The sequence below is a fragment of the Centroberyx gerrardi genome, chromosome 1, assembly GCF_048128805.1.
Source record: "Centroberyx gerrardi isolate f3 chromosome 1, fCenGer3.hap1.cur.20231027, whole genome shotgun sequence".
In the NCBI taxonomy this organism is placed as follows: domain Eukaryota; kingdom Metazoa; phylum Chordata; class Actinopteri; order Beryciformes; family Berycidae; genus Centroberyx; species Centroberyx gerrardi.
This window is the reverse complement of record NC_135997.1, coordinates 27,133,822-27,158,004: the sequence shown is the minus strand read 5'-3', so window position 1 is coordinate 27,158,004 and position 24,183 is coordinate 27,133,822. Positions and strand designations below refer to the sequence as shown.

Here is a 24,183-nt window from a genome sequence, read left to right as displayed (position 1 = left end):
CACAGTGAATTTTTCTTATCTATGTCAACTTGACTGTACAGTGCACAGAATATTAACTACGAAGCACCAAGTGAATCCAGTTGAAAGCTTATTGATTTCACCAATTAAATCCAGTTCAGTCGAGGAGCGGTGCTGTAGATGAAGAGCAGGAGTTGGTTTCAAGAAGGATTTTCAAACCTTGAGAATTTTAATATAACTTATGCCTTTTGCTAGATGCTTTTAGTCAAAGCTCCTTTCATTACTGCGAGTGCAAACCCTTTTAGCATGTGTGGGACCAGTGGGAACCGAGATCCTAACACTGACAGTGTTGCTGCCATGCTAAACCCGCTGACCTGCACAGATCAGTACAAAGTGCAGGTGACGCCAAATGAGCTGCAACTCAATATTAGGAAGGTGGTGTTAATGTTTTGTATAATCAGTGTATGGAACCAGTATAACCAGTGTCTCAAATCCTCTTTAGTGTGTGGTGAGCGGATCCTGGACGCTCGCCTTGGGAAAGCAGTCAATGTACACTGAATGGGTGGATCAACAACCCGAGTCATGCTATGCTGTCATTTTGTTGCCTCTCCTAACTTAGCGTTCTCTGTCTCATCTCTTACTGTGTACATTATGTTTGCATATCATTACGTTTGTCTGTTCACTGTGCCGTACTTACTGTACCTTATGTACACCAAATCACAAGATAAAATCCTAGTGCATGTAAATGTACCTGGCTAACCAATTTCTCTTTCTGATATCTTCATCTATAGACCTATAACCTCTCGTCAAAAAGGTTAATTTTCAGGGATTTTTAGCTAGGGCACAGCCATGTCTGTTCATACTCTGTCAAAGCCGTGACAGAAAGGAGAGGTTTCACTACTTAAGCAGCAGAGTTTGGTCCTTGGTCATTTTAAACTGCACTGACACTTGTTGGAGAGATGTATACAGAAAATCAAGTTCCGAAGTTGGACTAGCGCTTGCTTTAAAAATAAAATCAGTATCATGATGTACTCACCAGGTGGAGGGAACCTGGACCACCACCTTGGATCCCTCCAGAGTGATCTGGGGAGCATAGGCCTCCTTGTTCTCAATCTGAGCTGTATCAACAACCACCTGTTGGGACACAAACAAACACACACACCTGCATCAGCCTAGCTCCTGACAGAACGCATTTCCTCACTGCCATTTATTTCCTTACTACAGGCTCTGCTTGTGCAAGCACTGCATAGAAGTATATACTGTATATTGACCCCTTTTTTATGTCTAGACAAGTAAAACAACTAGGGAATCAATTTCTCCCAGTGTGACACAATGTAATCCCAATATCCTTTATTTACAAAACAAAACGGACAAGGACTTCGGTGAAACAAGAGAGATTGCTTTTGCCCTCTACATAAACTCTGACAAGGTCTGTGATGGGAAACTAACATTTTTGTCCCCATAGGCCACAGTGGTTGATGAATCCCAAAACACCAGCTTCCTTCACTATTTTACTAACCAGTCAGATTTTACAGTAAGGATAGAACCTTCAGATGATGGTTGGGTATCTACCATGGCAAAACCTACCAGCCATAGCCAGTTACAAGCAGTTACAGGCATTTTGGCTGTGGTCCGGCATTAATTTCCCACGCGGAGAGAGGAGGTTCAGGGTGAGGAAGGTAAATGCAGTCAATCAGCCAGTGGCAACAAACAGCCTGGCCTGCTGCTAGTCACATATATTTCCCAGTTCTTTGAAGGTGGCCTTGGCTCCTCGAGACCCATGCAACTGGGTCACATAGAGGAGGGAGGGAGGGAGGGAGGGAGGAGCCCATTTCCTGTATTACAGGAAGTTGGACTATTGTTATTAATAAAGCAGGTGTATCCTCGGGAACCCCGGGCTGCCAACGGTCCTGTGAGAGCGGCACACACATCCAGACGGACACAGCCTGGCCGCCATGTCGAAAGTCGCACGACAAGGTCATCGGGGGCAGGGAGAGGGAGGAACAGCAGCAAAATAGACGAGGTCAACTCCGTAGCTGGAAGCTCAGAGTCATGAGTTATGACTTCTCACTAGGAGGAGTCGCTGGTGAGTAATGTTGCCAGGAAGGACAATGGGACAGATATGGTGATTCTCCCTGTGAGCACAAGTGTGTGTGCGTGAGAGAGAGAGAGAGAGAGACAGAGAGAGAGAGAGAGAGAGAGAGAGAGAGAGAAAGTGTGTGTATATGTATGAGAATGTGTGTGCATGAAAGTGTGTATATATGAGTGGGTGTGTGTGTAAGTGTGAGGGAGATAGGGAGATACTATGTGCATGAGAATGTGTGTACGAAGGTGCACGTGCGCACTGGTGTGTGATCTATTTTGGAGGTGGAGTGGTCATAGGCTCAGATAAGGAGCGAATGTAAAGTGCTCATCCATCACCCACGGTTTGTTTTACAGTCAGCGCTGGGCTGGCAGGCTGGATGGGAACACTCCCAAGGCCTGACACACAAAACACAGCAGACCACACTGAGGAAATAAACACCGGAGCATAAACACACTGGTGCTGCTCTGAGGAGAGTCCTGCCGCTGACCCTCCTCCCTCTGACTCTCCTTTTCACCAGGAGGGGGGGGATTCTGTTTGCCGAGCCGCCCAGGCAAGCCCATCCTTCGCCCAGATGTTGCAGGAATGTTGGCTTCCCCTTTGTGTCTCTCTGGTGTTTGTTTACACCTCTCGATCTCTTCAAAGCAAGCCGACAGGCCTCCTCATCTCCATTACAAACCTGACAAACAATGGGATGCGAGTTGCCAAACCCGCAGACGCACAAAAGCAGCGGTTTCACTAACTAAGCAGCGCTGAAGTACAATAGGCCTGTTCACATCGGCAAGCCACCTCCTTTCCATTGCTCTGTACTGTTGCACTGTCAAGTGCATCATGGCGGTGGGTGTTTATAAGACCGAAATACAGGATGTAAATCCATTAGAGAACTTTCTAGAAAGCTGTTTGTGTTATATCCTGCACAAAAAAATCATTTACTCTCTTCTGACAGAGCACTGCTACAATAGACAAGCTCTGCCTGAGATACTGCTAGCCTAAATAGACTGCCGTGCAGGTGTTTATGGTGACATTTTTTCAAGGCACATTTGTTCTCCAAAAGTGATAAGGTTTCGAAGCACAGTGAAAAAATGTAAGAAAGAATTTAACAAAGAAACAAATCCCTTCTACTTCTACCCTTAACTCTTGTTTTTCTTAAAGGAATATTGTTAGCACACTGCGCCTCTGACCTGTGCACTCCTTACTATTGGTTGCTTGTAATGTTGATGATATAGGAACTGAGGCTTATTCTACTGCTAAATTCATTCTAAGTCGCTCTGGATAAAATCATTAGCTAAATGGCCAAAATGTAAAATATAATTCCAAATGACTATCCCTACTTCTCAGTTTTCACAAGTGCTCCATTTTCTGTTTAGCTTGAATATATTTTTAGGAGAATAATACCAATACTTCTGCAGTGGCACCACTGCAGAAGCCTGCCACAGCCAAAGGAGATGTTTCAGCTCATCTGGAGACTGCCCCGTAATTACAAGGTCACAGGTTATAAAAGGTTTTGCAGACCTGCGTAGGAGCCCCGGTCTGTAACACCTCCACTCACCAGTCCGGCCTGGGCGAAGAGCAGCTGGACGGCGGTCTTGCAGGCCCCTCTCCAGCTGGATGGGCAGACTTGGTTGAGGACCTCGGTGACGGGGGAGTCGTCCCTGGGGGTCACTCCGTTCTGGCCCAGCGCCTCCTTAATGAGCTGCAGCATGGTGTGCTGAGGAGACAAAACAAGGTGGGCCGTCAACACAGCAGTCTGCCGCCACCGTCTGCTGACGTAAGGCCTACCGTAACCCTATACAGATGCTGCTGAAAATGCCACAAGAGACTTTGATAGTCTGCATCTTTGATCATCTGATATCTCCAAAACCTTCCCGGAATTCAGAAAAACAGCTTTGTTTTTAGTTCCAACTAGTGACCCTGAATTTTCTCATAAGTCCAGGGGACTTTTTTTTATATTTTAGAGTTTTTCACCTGACAAGAGCCTTGTGCTCACTAGGATAGGCCGTGTCTTGTGATTTCTTGGGAGCAGCCATCAGAATCATAATACATTTAATTGCCAAGTTCAATAAATACATAGCAATTTGTCTTGGAGGCATTGGCACAGTGACACACTGACAATATGCAGTTTCACAGTGCATACTGACACACATGGTTCAAGTGCAATAACATGTTATATAGAGTACAAAAGGACAGTGAAATACATATTATAGACTATAGACTAGTAAACCATCAAATCATTCTACATAACATTCCATTCTAGCGCTGTGGATGTTCAAGCAGCATGGCATACAGTATGGCTGCAGCAGCTACAGAGGGAAGTGGAGTGAGTGGCCAACAGTGCATCGGTCTGGCATAATTAGCGCAGCAGCCAGACAACTGTTATGAGAGTGACTATCAGTGGCTTGTTTTTCTGGTAGATAAGAGGAGAATCCCAGTGTAAACACAAAGCACTCACACAGAGGCCCAAAGCCTCATGTGGACCACACTAAGTACGGGTTGAAGAGAACTCATGTCAAATCACAGAAGCCAAGTCAGTTATAAGACAGAGAGAGAGAGAGAGAGAGAGACAGACAGAGAGAGAGAGAGAGAGAGAGAGAGAGAGCGAAAGAGAGAGAGAGAGAGAGAGAGAGAGCGAGAGAGAGAACGCGAGCATGTGAGGTGGTTGACCCTTGGTTGCAACTTGAACTTTTCTGGAGAACAAGATTGCCGAACAATGAAACAAGTAGGAAGCCGGCAATCGGGTCAAGGCTCGTACCGTTTTCAGTTTGAGGTTCTCAGCCGCCGACTCGTTGAAGGACACTCCTTTGAGGAAGTGGGAGCCAATCTGCACAGGGATGGTGGGCAGCTCGCACTGGATGGGCTGGGAGGTGGTCTGCATCCTGCCTGCCTGCTGGGCCTCCGCCTCGCTGCAGCAGCCCTGCACACACACACACACACACACACACACACACACACGCAAACAAAAATTGAAACACAAACGCACACACACATACAAAGACAGATGCATCATATAGGCACACACAAACACAGACACACAAAACAACAATACAATAATTGATAGTGTCTGTTAACATTTGAATTAAATCTTAGAATAAAGTATAAAGTTATAATGGGTTAGGATAGTTAAAAAAAAGCTTATATTCCATCTGTGACTCATCTATGGATGAAGAAAATGTGTCAATGGACCCAAATTTTTAAGAATCAAATGAATCCCAGATTGTATATTTGAGTTTTACCCTTGTAGACTGTAACTTTAAATTGTACCCCTCCTCTTCATAGTCTAAATCTTTCAAGATTTTGGTTGGACTGTCTGCACAGTTCTGAGAGTGGACCTACCTGCAAGGCTGCCTCCACAGATTTGGGGTTAAGGTGAAAGCCGGCCTTCAGTGCATACTCACTGTGGCCCAGGCTCTCTAGTGCTGCTTTATAGGCCTGGGGACCAAGAAGAGGAATGACCGACTATCAGCTCAACATCAGAACCACAATCGCTTTAATCACCAAGTACAATGGTTTTTGATTCCACTCCTCCCGTGGCAGTGCAATTTCATTGGTGACCCTACCCTGTTCTTAACTAAAATTAAATTTTATTTGAATGCTTCAAAGACAAAAAAAAAAAACAGCTATCAACTCCATTAACACTGCTAACAAATGCTAATCTCCAATTTCAATGTCTCAACAGATTAAACACAGGAGCAAAGTGATTTTCAGATTAATTGAGTTTGTGATGAGTAAAATAGGCCGCTTGAACACCTAAAGACTCAAAATCAGGATCATTTTAATAGCCATGTACAATAAATGTATAGAAATTTGTCTTGGTGGCACTGGCACGGGGACATATCGGAAACTAACATGGTAACAGTAGATACTGATGTATATGGTGCAGAACAACAGGATCTCACATACAGTGCAAGGGGATGGTGCAAGATACATGGTAGACAGCAGACTACACATACCACTCTATAATCATACATTCAACATTCAGTATAGAAGTAGGCCAGTCATTGCTTTGCCAAATCCATAAACCACTTGATTAGCTGAGGGGACTCAAGGGCGGTGACTCAAGTCAATTTTTTAGTAATGTAGATGGAAAATGTATGATGCAATTGGCAACAAAGTGAGACACAGGTTTAAAAATGTAGTGAAATGTTTTCTGGCAGCAAGAATTTCAAATATGTTAAAAGCAAGAATTCAACAACTGAAACAACTCTTCAGGCAATGATTGTCTGTGACAGAGTGGAAATTACCATCAGCCACCTGTCAAATGCTGGCAATGTTTTAGTCTGTGACTGGTAAGTTTGTCTACTTTACCAGCCAATTTGGCAAGTAACCAACCTCTCCGTTCTAAAAATCTTATTTGGCTGGTAAAATGGTGAAAATGGCTGTTGTTTTTGGAATCCACCAGTCACTGTGGATGAAAAAGTTAGTTTCCTGCCCTGGATGGTGGTGTTACCTGTAAAGCGTTGTCAATCTTCATGTTGAGCTCCTTGAGCTGGTGCTCGGGGATGGTGGTGTTGTTGGAGCAGAAGAGCTGCTGAACCTGGATGCCTGCCAGGCAGCCGTCCCGGCCCCTCTCCCTCAGCCTTCCCGTGGCCTAAGGGCACAGCAGTACAGAACACAGTAATAGGTCAGACTGAGAGCAGCAACATATACACAGCTACAGAACAATCACACAGAAAGAAATATTCTGAAAATCAGTGAGCTGTATTCCAAATTAGATATCTATCTTTGAAAAAAGTCCCCTTTTCTTCTGAAAGGGTGGATAGCACAAAAAACAAACAAATGCTGGTGTTTTGAAAAGGACAGTGAGTAACTTAAGTCTCTATTGACAAATCCTCTTTATTTTAGGAATATTGAATGAGGAATTTCAGGTAATGATATTTTGGCCAAAATAGATGGAAAGCATTCTGGAATATAACATTGCAAATGTACTATAACTTCTATCAATAACAAAACTGTTGGAAATTTCCAGAGACACTGAACATAACACATTTTAAAAACATTTTCAGGCCATAAAAATATGTGTGGCTGCTGAAATGGAGTCCTGGCCACCTCCCTCTGTCTAAACTCCCCAGCAGTGAGGCCCATTCCACAGCACATTCCACCAGGATCTATCCGGGCCTAGTCCCCTCCGGGGCTAACACTCTGCATGCCAGGGCTTAACAGATCAATCAACCCACTATTCTCCTCTCTGGCTCACTGTACAGAACAAAGCTCAAAATGGGCCAGAGGGACTGATTAGCCAGGGATTAGCTAGCTCCTCTTACAAAATGGCCTCCCTTACATGGGTGGGGGTTTAGAAGGGTATGGAACATGGCAATGCCAGTTCACAGACAAACTGCAGCCGAAAAAGAGGAAATAGGAAATTGAGGCTGGAAATCATAAATGGCTGGCATTTCTCAGGAATGTATAACAAGCCGGCTTTTCACCTCACAGACACAAAACCCCCAATTCCAAGGCCCAGACCAGGAAGAGTCCTGGGGGCGCCCCGTGGCTGCATACCTCAGCTGCACCTTTCCATGAGCGGGAGGCCTCCTCCAGCTCCGTGAGGGGCCCGGGACCGGTGCTTTGGGAGCGGGCGTTGGTGCGACGCTCCTGGGCCTGGGCCAGAGCCTCTGCCAGGCAGGACTGGGCCACGGGCTGGACCTTCTGCAAGGCCTGTGATAGAAACTGGAAATGGACCTGCATCACCGTGAGGAAGCACCGGCCCAGTACCTGGAAACACACAACAGATTGTTGTTACAACATATGTCACCCTGGAGAACATACATCCTCACCTTGCTAGAATACATAATTCTGGATGTATGAGACACACACTCAGCGTACAAAACATTTGGAGCACCATCAGGACAGGAAACTACCGTTTTTGTCCACAGGCCTCAGGGGCTGGTAAATACCCAGAATAACCAGCTTCTTGCGCTAATTTACCAGCTGACTAATTTTTTCAATAGAATAGGACCTGTATGTAGAACAACCACCGCTCACCCGGTTGAAGGCTTAGCGAAGGTGCTGGAGGTAGACAAAAATGCTCAGAAAAAGAGATGGGACATCCGCACACTTAGATCCATTTGATTTATTGCCAAGCTTTCAGTCTCATACGACCTTCTACAAGGCATGTTTGGCAAACAGGAAAACAATAGGACCTCTAAATGATGGCTGGTTACCTCACAAAGTGATCTACCTACCTACTTTGGCTGGTGGCCAGTGTTAATTTTCCCACCATGACCACCGCCCTAATATTGAGTTGCACAGTCCATGCCTCAGGTGTCTCAAGTCAAGACGAGGCTTTAACCCGTCTCGTCCCCTTCATTGACATCTACACTTCATGAATGAGGTGGATTCAGTTGGTGAAAACAATAAGGGATCATAGCTTTCACCTGGATTTGCCTATTCAATCTACTTTACAGAGGACATACTGTATATGTTCCTAATGTTTTGTATAGTCTGTATGTGTGTGCCTGTCTGTATGTGACACACTGAGCTTGATTATATTAACTTACTTGTTTTTCCTAAAATAACGTCACATTAGTAGGCTGACTCACCACCACAGTCACATTTTTTGCACAGAACTCACAGAATCACATGAACTAAATCAGCACACTGCCCTTAGGCTGCTTCACTGTTGTGTAGGAATATTCTTTAAAAAAAAAAAAAAAAAGCCCTCCACTGTAACTGTTGAGAACTGACAATTTCCACCTCATTTCAACATGCTGATGTATTCAAAAGCTCCATAACAAATCCGTTTTTTCCAGCTGATAGTGTAAATTCACTGATTTGTTGTAGGATAAAATTGGGTTACTCTGTTTCTATTCAATACTACAGAATAATCTAATTTTTGACACAACAGCAGTCTACAATGTAATCGCCTCTCTTTTACGCATCAGCCTAAAATGCAATCATCTCCTCTTTACACAACATTGGTCTACAATGTTACCCTACTGTTTTCAGCAGCAAATACCATTCTACCATAATAGGGAAGTCCTGTTATGTACTATAAATCTGAGAGCCAAGGTCGTGTCATGAAGCACAAATCAATGCACACAAGTTTGAAAATAAAACATCTGGCCAGGATACATGGAAACTACCCAGACTCGAGCGTGTGTCTCTGTATTTGCGCAAAATTTGTGTGTGCTGTAACGTTGGTGTCCTGAATACAATGTCATGCAATGAGAGTTGAGAGCGTGGCTAAACTTGACTTTTTACAGATTCCATGTGTGCTATACATGGAAATTACATTTGTGTGTATGAGCACAAGTGTGTGTGTCTCTATATGCGAGTAAGAGAGAGAGTGTATTTGACTGAATATGTCTATCCATCTGTGTGTGTGTGTGTGTGTGTGTGTGTGTGTGTGTTGGAGCTATAAGAATGATCTAGTAGAAAGGCTGAGGAGCCTGTTCGCTCTCCAAATAGGAAAATAAGAGCAAGCTGCTGGTGTAATGTAACTTAACCTAATGTAGCCAAGAAATAGTTTTGCAGTTTGGAGAATTAGTTTCTGTGGTGTATAATAGTAAATTCAATTGCTTAGCGCCCACTCTACATGCTAATTTATCCAGTTATGAAAGTTATCAGACTTAACCTTGCACATACACACCTCTCACATATGAGATACATTGAAATTTCACTAAACACTACTGAAACTCCCTCGCATACACCACTGAAATGCTTTCATAAACACCACTAAAATGCTCTATGCTCATATACACTACTGAACAACTCTCACACCACTGAAACCCTCTTACACACACTACTGAAAATCTCTCATCTACACTATTTAAACACTCAGAAACACCATTGAAATGCTCTCATATATACCAATGAAACACTCATATATACTCTATTAAAATGCTTTCATATAAAACAATTTTGCATATACTAATGAAACACTCTTACATACTGTTGACACACTGCTGAAACACTCTTATTCCAAATGCTTTGGGTTGACATATATTTTTCCACCCCTACGTAGTGTATGGGTGTGTGTGTTTGTCTGTGCACGTGCACACGTACATCCGTGTGTACTGGTGAGAGAATAGCCCAGGCTTAGAGGCTGTTTGTTGTCCAGTTAGCAAAATAAGAGCAACAGGACACCACAGGCTCCACCGTGGTCACAGGGTTTTCTTTTTCAGGTACCTGCTCAAAATATCTCAAGGGGGAGGCTGGGTTGTAAAGACAGAAATATGCCGCTGCATTTTGATGGCAGACGGGAACAACAAGGCACAGCCTCCTTCATTCTTCAACACAACATGTCATGGAACCAAAACTAGCGAACCTCCAGGGGTTTTATCAACAATGATACAGGAGGTGTATGCACAAAAATGCTGAGAGTGAGAGAATTTGAAACCTACAACAGCAACAACAATAGAAGAATTCATTTACAAAATGCTACATATCCACTTTTGGTTAAAGTTCATTCAATATCTCTAAAATGTAGAGGATCGAATTTGTAAAAGTGTTATCATTTGGTCAACCAAAGATTTAAGTTGCCTGCTATCCTTTGAAAGTAACATGATTTGTTTTAATTGTTTGCTGTCATTTGTTTTGTAACAGAAAGCGAAACTTTTTTCGGATATCTAATTTTGGAACCATATTCTTCAATTATATACACATAATAATCTAATATTATTTTACTTTTATGAGAATAATTTGATAAGGCTGTTCATAAGAACAGGACAAAAAGTTTCTCTTAATATTCTTGTTTTCATGCAACTTTGCATACTTAGATAATTGACTGGATAGTGTCATGAGCCTCCTTCCTTACTTTTGGTTAAAGTCTCTCTCTTTGATATGTAGCTTTTGGGCAGCAGGGTGGCCTGATGGGTAGAGTGACCATGTCATGGTGGAAGCAAGACAATGAACCGCAGCCCGACTCATTGTTAGTTGCTCTGGATAAGAGGGTCAGCTAAATGCCTAAAATGTAAATGTAACTGTGCGCAATTTATCCAGTGCTGAGACTAATATTGCATCATCACAGTATCACAGTATTAATCATAGAGATATAACACTATTATAGTGTTATATCACTATGGTATTAATACTCTGACCTTAAGTGACATAGCACAATTAGATGGTGTTTACGTGACCCATGTCTTACTCACAGTATTCTCATCATCATGTTAAGTTCAAAATAGTCATGAAGAGAATGTTCTGTACCTCGAAGGCCACAAACTAGAAACAACGTGTCCAAGCCTGTCAGAGTGTCCTTCAGCAAGATATTGAAACAATAACTGGAGGTCACAAGGCAAGCTAGTAGATGGACTGCATGATAAGGTCAAAAAAGGTCACAGGTTTGAACCCCACAACAGACAACAAGGCCATCAACAGCTATGTGCCCTTTGGCAAGACTTTGAACTCCAAACACCTCACTCACTGAACGTTGTTCTGGGTAAGAGCATCAGATAAATGCCTAAATGTCTAAATTTCTGAAGTTCCTCAGCACAGGCATTTCAGCTGGATATTGCCCTCAGATCTTATAATGAACAGAAATTATACTCTCCTTCTCTTATGCGGGTGGCCTAGTGGTTAGAGAAGCCGTCCCATAATCGTAAGGTCATAGGTTTAACTCCCACAGCAGTAACTGTTCAGACTGGGGTCAGATCAGGGCAGCAGTAAGGTAGAAGTTAGAGATGCGGGTTTGTAACCGGAAGATTGCTGATTCGAATCCCAGACCAGCTGAGAAAATAAGGGCTGAGAAAGTGAAGGATCAACAGTCTTCCCTCCCTCACCAACTACTGCTGGGACGCCCTTGAACAAAGTGCTTAACTCCACTGACGATACACCTCCCATATGTGAATATGCTGATAAAGAGCCTGAGTGCTCAGTCAATTCTCATGGAATAAATACAAATTTTAAATGTCTCTGTCTCATGGTAGAACTGCTCATCTCAAGTCAGTTTGTAGCCCCGCAACAGCAAGGGCTCTATGGATCGCTTTGTTCGGTAGGTCGCTCTGTTCACCACTTTTTGTCACGTGGGTGAAAGTGTGCCACAGGGAGTTAGATTGCAGACTCTCAATCGGGAGACCCGTGTTCGATTCCCGGCAGGGATGCTTCCACAAATTCAAAGTCACAGGGCTTTTAGACTGTTAGTCTCGTTCTCTCTCAGGTGATAATGGAGAGGCAGGGCAGTGAATCCCTGCTTGCTCCTGTGCTCTGTTCATCTTTGTGTCTCTCAGAGGGATATGCAAAGAAACAAATTCTTATTTACACTGTGTGTAACGTGGAAAATGAATTGCTCTAAAGATAAGGATAGAAAAACAGAGTCGCAGTAGAGTCTGCTCAGTGATCCTGAGTCAGTAACCAAACTAGAGCTGGGAGATATGATCAAAATATCACATTGTGATTTTTATTTAATTTTTTTTAATGTTTTGATAATATAGTAATACTCAACAGTATTTGGTTTTTCCAATATAAATTATTCTGATGGTATGTTTATATATGTTTTGTAACAAAATTTAATTCATAAATTCCTTATTATACTGCTAAAATGAGCATGTTTTTTGTACGTTGGATTTGAAAAAAAACAACAGCAGCAGTAAATTGTCAGTCTTATAAAAACTCATATTTTTGTGTGGTTCCATACCAACACAGCATGTATAAAATAGGACGATATACTGCCTACCCTCCTCCTACTCTCAACTCCTACTCTGAGAGGCTTGATAAACACTGGCCCAGATCCAGGGTGTAGAGGAAGATGTGAAATTCCTGCTGTTGATGCTCAGCTGCTAATCAGAACTCAACCAGTCAATCGTGATCAAATGTCTGTAGCAATGTCATTCTCAGGCTCAAAAGAGTAGTGCACACAAAACAGCCAAATAAGAGATTACAGAAGACACGTACAGCCTAATAATGCAGCTTGCAGGTAATGCATATAGCCTAATAATGTAAAACACAGATAATATGTAACGCCTCCTAATGAAGACTGCACAATAGCATGAAAGGCACTTTCTCATTCCCGTAACATGCTGACAATGAGATCAAATGCAACTCAATGCGTTACAAAGTCTTCTACAATAACAAAGTGAGAGAAAAAATGAGGACAAGGCTACAGCACAAGATAATGGATAACACATGTGATAGGCTCTGCAGTATCCCACATGGTCATGGAAAATATGAGAAATAAGACTGTAGCGGAGCCAAGCCAACGCTTGGCCTCTCGCAAGCCCAAACAAGGCAAATCATGAATCAATCAACATTTACACTTCTATTTTCTGAGAACACCTGCAGTATCAGTGCTCCAAATCTAGGAAAATAGTTTTCCTGAGATCTAGACCTATTCTGAGGAAAGGGAGTACGAGGCTGTTATGATAAACAGATGGCCATGTCATGTTGCATGCTATCTGATCTGTGCAAAATACAAAGTGGCCTAACTTGGTTTGTTAATGTCAATGGTCATCCTGGTCCTTGGCCTGCTTGTATGCTGGCTCCTTAGCTCTTATTTCTTATCCTAGCACTTTTCTATCATACATGATCATTCTACGGTCACAGGAATATTGTCAGGGATTGATGCCCTGACCCCTGAATTCCTTGCTATTGGTTACTTGTTATGTTGGTCATCTGCAAATTGAGGCTTATTCTATTGTCACACTCGTGCGTCATTCTAGATGCTATCTCATCAGGTGAATCCCTAAGTGTAAATGTAAAAAAATGCCTCTTGGTTTGGTTGAAGTGGTGTTATTTTCAGGCTAAAACAGATATGAAAGTGGGTGCCTGCTTTAGTCCTACAGACTGTCTTATTAGGAAATAGGAACACTCCTGTTAGCACGCCAAGAATAGAGATAACCACAACTACCACAAGCCCTTAAATATATATTGGTGCACTGATACTATTGGACATTTTTTTCCTTTGACATATATATCGGTGAGGGTATTAGTTCCACTCATAATACCCCATGTGTCATCTGCACAAAAGGAGTTTACTGTATACTACATCTTTGAAAAGAAGTAAGATGAAAAGATGAAATGAGGTAAGAAAAAATCTCACTATCCGAAATCTCAGCACTCTGGTTGAGAAATAAATCTCAGTTTCTTTAGACCTACTCCAGTTAAGGTTACATCTCCCCTATACTTTTGGTACACTGAATTGTTTGCGCTTAAGATAATAACGCCATCTCCCATTTCTAATAGAGCCTAATGTAATCCTGGTGCCATAAATGAGGTCAGGAGGTCAGTCAGAAGCAGAGAGGTAGGGAATTGTACGTGTGACACCATAGGTTTGAATCCAACTCATGACCTGTTGCATGTTGTCCTCCATCTCTCTGCAATCTTACACGTCTCTCTCTAGCATCTGTCCTGTCTCTCTCTTTCTCTCTCCAATCTTTCCTTCCCCCCTCTCCATTTCTCATCTTTCCTGCCCATGCCCTCTCTGCCTCTCTTTCCACCATACACAATGTAATAAATCAGAACAGCCATGGAAATCAGCTTTAAAAAATGAACAGGTCATAAGTTTTATTGCACTTAGACCAAACAGTGTCATATGACATGAGCACATATCGAGAAACCAGCAACTGTTCAAAAACTGATACCAAGAGCATTCTTAAACAGCTGAAGGAGTCTAGGGGGTTGTTTTCCCAGTGCGCTGGGGTGGGGAGGGGTGCGCTTGTGCAGTTGTCTGACTGGCCCAGAGCAGCCGTGATGGTCTCCGGTTGTGGGGACCTCTGTGTCTGCCTCCGGTCTTCGCTCTGTGGTTTAAACTCACAAGCTCGGCAAACGGCCTCTTAACAAACCGTGACATTTTCAGGCATATTTGGCAGCTGAGGCACTCGGAGCAGCCAGAGAGCCGGGCTCCGATTAAAACAAAAAAAAAAAAACATGCGGTTTGTTTTCCAGACTGCATTGACCTGGACTTTTGGGGTTTCTCGGTAAAAAGGGGGAAAAGGAAAAAGGGGAAGGAGAAGTGAGCTAGGAAAAAAAGAAAAGAAAAAAAGCTTCACATTCCACAACTCCCCAAACTCAGAAATGTATTTGGTTCTTGTTGGAGGCTAAAGAGACCTCATACAAACAACTGCCAAAGAGCATTCCTTGACTCACACAGACAAAGGAAAATCCCTTTTACAGTCACAAATGCAACATATCTCAGGCAATCACCAGGAATAGGCTAGATTAGCATGAATTATTATTATTATGAGCTAGATCTAACCTAGTTTAGTTTGTTTGCACACTGAGCTTCTTCCACCAACATAAACCATGGGAGGCGGTAACGAACAGTGCGGATCAATTTCAGAAGTGAAGTTTTATTCAAATTCAAAGCTCCGCTTGGGAGATCAGGCACCTAGTCTATAGGTGAAACATGAGGATGAGTCAAATATCCTAAAATGTTGTTTTGTTTTAAAATGAGAAAGACCAGATGCTCTGCTGAGTGTTTCATGTCATCTGTCTAAAGTACATTTGACTATTTTAGGGGTTGTGGTGGTTGTGGTCATATCTATCCTTACCGTACAGGAGTGTTCCTATTTCCAAATAAGACAGTTGTTAGACCAAAACAGCCACGCATGTTTCAGATCTGTTTCGGCCTGATGGCGCTCTACTTTGGAAAAAGCTGCACTACAACTGGATGACATTTTTTGTACTTCTTTCCCCCACAAAGATCTAGTGTACGGTAAATGAAAATCTTGGGTGGAAAAAACAAACGAAAACAAAAAATAAGACATTGTACCAGTGTCTCCAGTATTTTTTGTGCAGATGTTACTGGCACAGGACACTTACACAGTATCAATATACTAACATAATATTATTATGTACTTACAGTACTTTCCCATAGGTTAATACACAGGTTAATACATTGGAATACGGCCATTGTAAAGCGTTAGCGTGTTTCCTTCTCTGCTTCAACAAATGTACCCTTTATGCCCGGGGCCAGACAGCAAGTTTGAGTGCCAAGCCATGCCGTCTGAACTTTCACAGAGTTGGGCTTCCTCTAATATTCATCTGTGCATATCCAAGACCACAGAGAGTCAGATTTACCGACTGCGGTGCAAAAGTGTTTCCTGTTTTGGGCACAGCCACATCCACTGAGGTCCTGCGGTCCCTCCAGTATCCTGGCCCCAGCCATCCAGCCCATTCACTGCTAGGGCTACATGATTATGGCTAACATGATAATCCCAATTATTTTCGCTAAATATTGTGATCACTATTATAAATCATGATCATGATTAGTCTATATTTGAGGAGCCAACTGTTACTGCATTTTTAGCATCTTATATCAATCTTTACTATTTTCAAATACAGCAGGCATTCTAAATAAAATCAAATGTTTCAATATTGCCAAAATTCTGCTTGTATTCTCAATGTTTCCCCTACACTGATGCAGCAGCAGTCCCGCTGCAGAATCTCTTGTACCGCTGCTATGAGATCATGAGTTTAATTTAGCATGCCTAGTAACACATTATTTCAGGTACTGTAATTACTGAATTAACAATAAGAATGAATACTGAATTAACAGTATAACTAGTTCAATAACTATTGAAATGAAGTTACAATTTGTGATTATACACAATTAATGGTGAAGCCCTATCTGCTGCCACTGGAACAAAGGAGAGGACCTCCTCTCTTAATCTCTGGGATAAGGACAGATAGCCACAACACAGGGAGCTACACAGTTCCTCCTACTACTGTGTATTAAAGGGAGGAGAAATAAGCAGGTCTGGTAATCACAAGGAAGGATGGGGTTCCTGCTGAGGGCGTGGCACCACCCTGCACTGCTGGGACGGCTGGAAATACAGTTACACATGCTGATGACACCACATGACAGATTATCTATCCATTAGGACTGCACGATTACGGCATAAATAATTATTGCGATTATTTTGCTAAATACTGTGATCACAATTATAAATCACAATTATTCATTCATGATTAGTATTATTTCTCTCTTCTCAAGTAGCAGCAGCCAGAAAGTCTTGTTTTCACTCTGTCTTACTCTTCTTGTGGTCCTTATTTGCAAAATTCAGATAATACATAAAACTAAACAAATGTAACTTGAAATATAGCAGCAAGCGGCCATTAGCAGCCATTGGCTGGGTCCAAACCCATGGGTCAAAACACACACAGATGTCTAAGATATCGCAATTTGCAAAATTGCCAATTTGTCCTGACAGCATTATAAAGCACGACCAAATGTGATCTGACACACTTTTGCACCCCTCCACAAATATGCATGTGAAGTTTTAATTGCTTTAGCATTAAATGTTTAGGTTTGCGCTTCTTCGCTGTCAACTTCATTTGTGTGTCTTGCCAAAATTCTCCATAACAGCATCAAAACAAGGGAGAAGACGCACACTCGTAACTCTGATGCGAAAGTTTTAATGTAATCAACGTTTCGGCACATAATGCCTTCTTCAGGACAAAGGTACTGTGACGTGCAACCATATGTGGTCTGACACACTTTGTGGCCCATCCCAAACATTTATGTGAAGTTTGGTTGCTCTAGCTTTAAGCATATAAAAATGTATGCCTCACTTCCTGTTGCACATCTTCGCCATCAACCTCACAGTCAAACACTTGAATTTCAAATGTCTGTGCAATAGCTGTATTCTAGGAAATCCAAATATGCGGTGCAGAAAATGTCACACTGCATATTTGATCAACAGAAAAAACATTTTCACATTCAGAATCAGGAGAAGGATTTTCCTCTCCAAAGTTGGGACTATCCATTCTTTTCCACTTTGCTCATTGCTACGTTTTTCCAAAGATGATCTATATAAAATTTATCTCGTTCTTTCCCACTGGAGAAGCCTGCTTATCCATTTTAACTTTTGTTTTGGTCACATGGGTGAACGATGTGCAATCAAAGGTTGCGATTGGTCATGCACAATGGAAGCACTTGATATAGCACACCAGGACTTTCTGGGGAATTGAAGATATAACAATTCAGTATCGCCAGTTTTCATGATTAGCAATCGTCTATACATACAATTGCAATATACGATGATCTACGGTTAATTGTTCAGCCCTACTATCCATCTATCTCAACTAAGGCATTCCTGCTTTATTAGAAACTGTTATTGAGTGTGACGGGAGATAGAGATGGAGAGAAAAATAAAGAGAGACAGAAAGAGACCAAAAGAGCAAGAGAGAGAGAGAGACAGAAAAAGAGATTAGACAAAGACAAAGAGATAAACAGAGAGAGAGAGAGAGAGAGAGAGCGAGAGCGAGAGAGAATGAGCATGCAATGCAAATCAGGAATTGCATTTGAAATCCCACCTTAGGCTGTGTGGTAATTGAGTGCCTCAGACTCCAAACCTCCTGTTAAACTTGCAGGGATAATAGTGTTTCACATTTTACGCATCAGCAAATTCAGTGCCGTGGAAAGACGGTGTGGCATTCAGAGTGACAAAGGACGACTTCTCTTCTCACATCCTCAGTGTTTTTCACACCTCACCCTCAGATCCTGACACCAGCTTAACACTGGGCGTGAGAGTCCCATTTGAGCCAGGAAACTCTGAATCACGGAGCCAGACATTCTAAAAGTATGCAGCTAAGCATCTTAGCACCAGTGCTACAAGACAGGCCATGGGTAAACGAAAATGATAAAGTAGGTGGTGCTCGATTCCAGCACCTCAGGTTGTGAGCTTAACTAATTCTTTCCGGGAGAGCAAACGGTAGACTTGAATGTCAATAGCTGTTCTGTCTGGTGGCGATGGAAATGAGACAAAGTTGTCATTCTTCAACAGGTTAGGTCAATACAATGTTGTGACACAGCTTTGACAGGTTTTGAGACATATTGGTGTGCATGCAGTGGTTGTAATAATGGCTATAGTGTGATAGTATTAATCTGGATGAGGGCCTACCTCCACATCCTGCAGGCTGAAGTCGTTCTGGTCTTTGAAGTTGGCAGCCCCGGCGCTCAGCTCCATCAACATCTTGGCGATCTCAGGCTTTATTGCTGCAGTCAGCCGGCTGGCCGCCTCCATGACGTGTTCCTGCACGTCCTTCAGTTGCATAGCTGCTTTGGAGTAGTGAGAGTTCCTGAACACGCTGCTGAACAGGTCTGTGAGGAAGGCGCTGGCCCGGCAGAACACGTTGAGGGCATCCAAGTACTTGGAGATGCCCTGCTGGATGTCGGCGACCGCAGTTGTGGCGCCAGAAGGAGGGGGGTGGCAGCTGCCAGGCATGCCCACCCCGGTGCCCATGGGCGAAGACGCCGAGCAAGAAGAGGCCAAGGGGGCGCTGAGGGTCCGGCTCAGCTCAGGCATCTGGTACTGCTGGTGCTGTTGCACTTTCTGCTTGGACCCGCCGAGCAAAAAGCGCCGCTTGTAGTCCATTTTACTTTCCTGTGCACTACAACAATACATAAGTGGTGCAACGGCACCGGAAGCTCCTGTTTTGTTTTGGGGTTTTTTGGCCAGCCACGAGCTCTCGTTCTCTTTACAAAACAAAAGACCCAACCCAAGAGTCCTGGAACTGTTCAAGTTATGTAAAAAGACAGCTCAAGGGTTTCACCTGCCAGAGGCTCATCTCAGTATGCCTTGTAGAGAGGCTGCGGAGAGATGGGTGAGGTGGGAGGGCACTGAAAAAGACTGGCAGGCTGAGTGCAATGCTTACATGCAGCCCTGCTGCAGATTACAACAGACAGGCCCGGCTAACAGAACCAGCAGAGACACACCTTCAGAGTCCCTATTTTCAGCTTTAAACAGAATAATCATAAATGTCGGGGTGGTGGGGGTTGAAAACGCTCTTTAATTTACTCCAAGTGATAATATGGTCAAGAAAAAAGTGCATTACCTTTCCTTCAAAATGGGAACAGAAAAAAATCCTTCTTTGTATAGCATATAGAGTATATATACATATATATGTACATGTATAAACCTGTATCAGCCTGCACTAATAAAAATAGAAAATCTTTTAAAAGCGGAAAGCAAAAAAGCAAGATGAGTTTGATGAAAAATGAGACACTGGTCAACAGCAAGGAGGGAAAATAACAATAATAATAATAAAAAAAAACAGGCGAGTGAATGCTGGGCTCTGAGAGGATGTGGCTTCGGCTCTTCCTGTGTACTGGCTGGTAGAGTAGCTGTGGGAGGCAAAGGGCAGACAGATCCAGTCCGTCTCAAGTCCTCTTCACCAAGCAGGGCTCGTTAGGTGAGCAAGTGGCCAGCTGATAGCTTTGTCTGCCTGTCTGGAAACTCCGACGGCTTCCTGGTTCCCCCCCCCCTGTCTGCTGGCTGAGGTAGTTATTACTCACCGCGGAAACAAGTGTGCTTCCAAATCTCGCTGCTCTCCGCGGATGCAGATTAGAGCGACAAAAGCACAAATGTATCTGTAAGGCCTCTAGGTCATTTCCTAAGGGAGGAAAGGGGAGAGACACAGAAGAGAAGGCTACCGTCAGTCAAAGAGGAAGGATGAGCTTCGTTTCAATTGTTTTTCTTTTCAGCCAGAAAAAAAAGGGTGGCCTTTAAAACATGCCCAGTAGGTAAGCAGCTACTTCACTTCACTGTAGGAGTGTTGTCATTGTACCAAAAATGTGACTTTGATACTGAAACCAGCCCAAGTATTGTGGTTTTCAATTGTAAAACAATACAACAGTGTACAAAAAATACATCAATAAAATTACCTAAATGTTACATGAAATAATAATATGTAATGGTATAGTATAGTATAGTATAGTATAGTATAGTATAGTATAGTATAGTATAGTAATAAACTGTGTGTAAGTAAATACGTTTTTATGAGGATTTCCCATCATAGGTCTGCATATTACACAAGAAAGTAAATATGACGTGAAACACTACAAAATAGAGTACCGGTTCTGAAAAAACTCATATCATGGTACATTTTCAGCACTAGTACTCCATGCGACAGTACATTGTAGAGCTACTTCCTGATAAATCTGTACCATTTGACATACAGAAACCAGAAAGTTAACATGAATAGGAAAGTCAAAACAGAGCAAAAAAATACAGTGTTTCCGCTACATTCATTTAGCAGCGAATTTTGAATTTTCACCTTCGCCGCAAACCTGGTGCGCAATACTGCCTAATTTCTCATCAATCATATGGTGGCAAACATTACTATTCACGCCACTGCTCTGACACAAGCGCGGCATTTTCCCCAACACACAGCCTACCCGAGGAAGCAAGCTTTTTGGGTATCGTTGCTCATTAACCAGAGGCATCCCAGAGATAGACATTTGCATCATCGTTGCACCTGATGTACAGACTGAACATCACGCCTCATTCTGCTTGAGTCTTCTTATTTTTGAAACAAACACACTGATATGTTGATAATTTTAATGCCGATTTTTTGTATCTGCCTGTCCACACTTTAGTCACAAAATAAAGTGTTTATTTGTTTATTTTAAGATTTAAAGTTCATTACTTTAGCTTAATCCTTCATAAAGTAGCCTAATTATGAAAAAAGATGAAGATAGGGGGTACTACGGTAGGCCACTGTGCATTTGGCTGTTTTTTGCGGGTGCAGACAAAATGTCAGTGTCTTTAAGAAATCAATACAGCTACTAATGGGATAATAGCCTGCCTTGCCTTGTATGCAAACCATCGCGATTATGGCTGTAGGATAAATGAAAACCGTATAAAGCTTGCAGTTTACGTTCATATGTTGAACCACAACAAAAAGCGTATAGAGTATATGAGTATATGCCCATAACCAGGATTCCAGTGTGGACTGGTCTAATTACCTGAGGTCAAAATTCATAAGGCCCCTAAAGACAGGTAAAATACGCAGAATTGGGTGCGCGCAGTCCGTGAAATCAGGACTGCAATGACTAACTTGCTCCTTTAAAGACTGCATTACTCCTCCCTCCCCAGTAAAACTAATCCTGTCCACATAGGGCTTAACACTAAAATGTTCACGAGAGTAATCGCATTTGTAGCTTAACAAACACACATCCACATGCAGCTCCACTAATGGCTCTAATGCATGGCTCTAAGTTGCAACAATGAAACTACCTGAGGCTCAATGATGGCAGCTGAGTGCCATGGCCGCCGTGTGGCAGAATTTTGGGTTCCCAATTAAAGAAGAAAACAGCAACAAGATTGACAAAGACTGTTTACAAGTATTATAAAAGAGCCTTGCCTTACAGGTAACACTAGCATCACGCTGCAAAATGTACAAAACATCACAATGAAAAACTGTAGTCACTGGTATATGTTGCATTTGAGTTTTAACTATGGTTTCAGAGGTCTTCAAAACATAGCTGTTTCTCTTTGCACTACTTTTCTAGTGAGAGATTTCCCTGGTTGCACAGATTTATACTTTGTTGTTTGTTTTGCATGTTTGTTTTGTTTTATTTGTAGATGAAATTGGTCTTAAATTTTATTTGAACTGGCATTAAAAAGGTCTTAAAAGTTTCAAATTTAACTTACAGAGACCTGTAGTCACCCTGTTTATGGTTTGCACTTTTGTTTTTGTTTTCCCACAGAAATAAAAAGGGATTTCTTAAGTCACAATTGTGTTCATTCAGATGTTACTCAAAATATTGTTATAATAAACTGTGACCCCACTATCATGTATCAACTCAAACCGCTGAATTTACCATTACATCCCTAACATTTTAGGATTTATTAGCCGTTGTAGCATACAGACAAAAAGGTTATTTTCCTGCTCTGATTGAAAGTTTGGGAATGATTTCAATCAAATCTCTCCAACATTAGTTCCAATACTATATTACAGTTCAGTAAAGGGCTGCGGTTTACTGTGGGACATTGCTAGACGATTACTAACACGGTACCTCATAGAACGCGTCTCTGAAGAGAATCCCTGACACTGTCTGGTTTAGCAGAACACAGCTGCAAAGAGAAATGCCATTGTTGGAAGACACTGAAGGGTCTGTTGAGCTACACGCTGTAGGAGTCACAATACCCGCATTCAAAACCCAAGTGTTATATGATGACTGGTGCTTCTCCCTTTGGTCATTTCATTTCATTATGAACATAAAATTTTCCATTTTCATGATTGAGGGAAATTTGGCAGCAAGCCTCCACCTAGCACTGCAATGACAGTAATCTAACTCAAAGTCACCCAAAGGCCAGACTGTGATATCAGGACATCTGCAGGTTTCAGATAGCCGAATGTAAGACTTTTTAAGACTCTTGCTACATGGAAATGAATTTAAGATCAATTTAAAAACCAAAATAAAGACACAAAGCTGGCATAACCAGCCTGTTTCTGATTGAACAGGGGTAATGAAAGTTCTAAAACTATGAAAGGACAGTATAAGAAACAGTGAAAAAGAAAATAAAAATGTTTTGCATTGGAGCTGGGTGATAAAAGGATCAAATTAAAAATTTGCCACAATAACGATGATAAACTTTTGGAATTTATTTACAATAATATAATTTACAGTGTTTTTTTTCTCAATCTACAGAGAAACTGTCAATACAAACAGTCAACCTGGCAACAAAAATAAGCATGCACATTGGAATTTGACTCATTTCAGTCAATTCATAGTCAAATTTGATTTTTAGGGGGAACTGACAGCCCTAGTTTGCGGTATCATGTTAGCCTCAGTCGTCCATTGAACACTAGCTAACCTGTTAGCGGTCCTTCTACTCCAGAAATGCTGGAGCTCAACCTGAGCAAACAATCGTGTGAATTGGTTTAAGAGAAACAGAAAAGTGCCAATGCATCTGTGCAAACATGTAGTTTAAAAGCAAACAACTACTTTAAGATCATCAACAAGGTGATTTTTAATTTATGTTTATTGCCTCCACAGCGAGGATATGTTACCAAGGTTATGTTATTGTCAATGTTAGTTAGACTGTCTGTCAGCAGGATATCTCAAACACTTACAAATTGATTTCCATTAAATTTGGTGGAAAGATCGGCCTTGGGCCAAGGAACAATTGATTCGATTTTGGTAGTGATCCAGATCTGGGATTTCTGCCATTAGAGGATTATAATTTTTTAGCCATAACACAGAAATTGCGAGGGATAGAGACTTGATTCCAAATCCTATGGGGATGTTTTCAGGGTCAAGAGGTCAACTTCAGATAAAATTTAAGTGATATGAATGAAATCTTTGGGTTGGGTAAGTTGTTGAATTGTTCAGCTGTTGGTGGTTTTCTCTCTCTGAGTGCCTTAGTTTATTTTGTGTTCAGTATGCTACCCCAACAAACAAGACAGAGATGTCTGAAACCGAGGCATTTAGATGTGACAGGAGTCACACTGTAGCAGTTAATTTCCTCCTTGCCTATTTTTGT

The 24,183-nt window shown here is 42.1% G+C and overlaps 1 protein-coding gene across 1 annotated transcript in view; it reads right to left on the bottom strand.

Moving 5' to 3' along the window:
* garre1 (granule associated Rac and RHOG effector 1) overlaps positions 1-24,183 on the bottom strand; it is a 45,076-nt gene that overhangs the window by 9,029 nt on the left and 11,864 nt on the right. Inside the window, exons 2-8 of the mRNA XM_071897342.2 lie at positions 18,814-20,305; positions 7,535-7,747; positions 6,486-6,626; positions 5,372-5,467; positions 4,791-4,952; positions 3,591-3,749; positions 995-1,092 (exon numbers count right to left, since the gene is read on the bottom strand). Of these exons, the coding sequence (XP_071753443.2) occupies positions 995-1,092; positions 3,591-3,749; positions 4,791-4,952; positions 5,372-5,467; positions 6,486-6,626; positions 7,535-7,747; positions 18,814-19,317 (1,373 nt within the window). The 5' untranslated portion in view covers positions 19,318-20,305. The remainder of the gene's footprint in view (positions 1-994; positions 1,093-3,590; positions 3,750-4,790; positions 4,953-5,371; positions 5,468-6,485; positions 6,627-7,534; positions 7,748-18,813; positions 20,306-24,183) is intronic.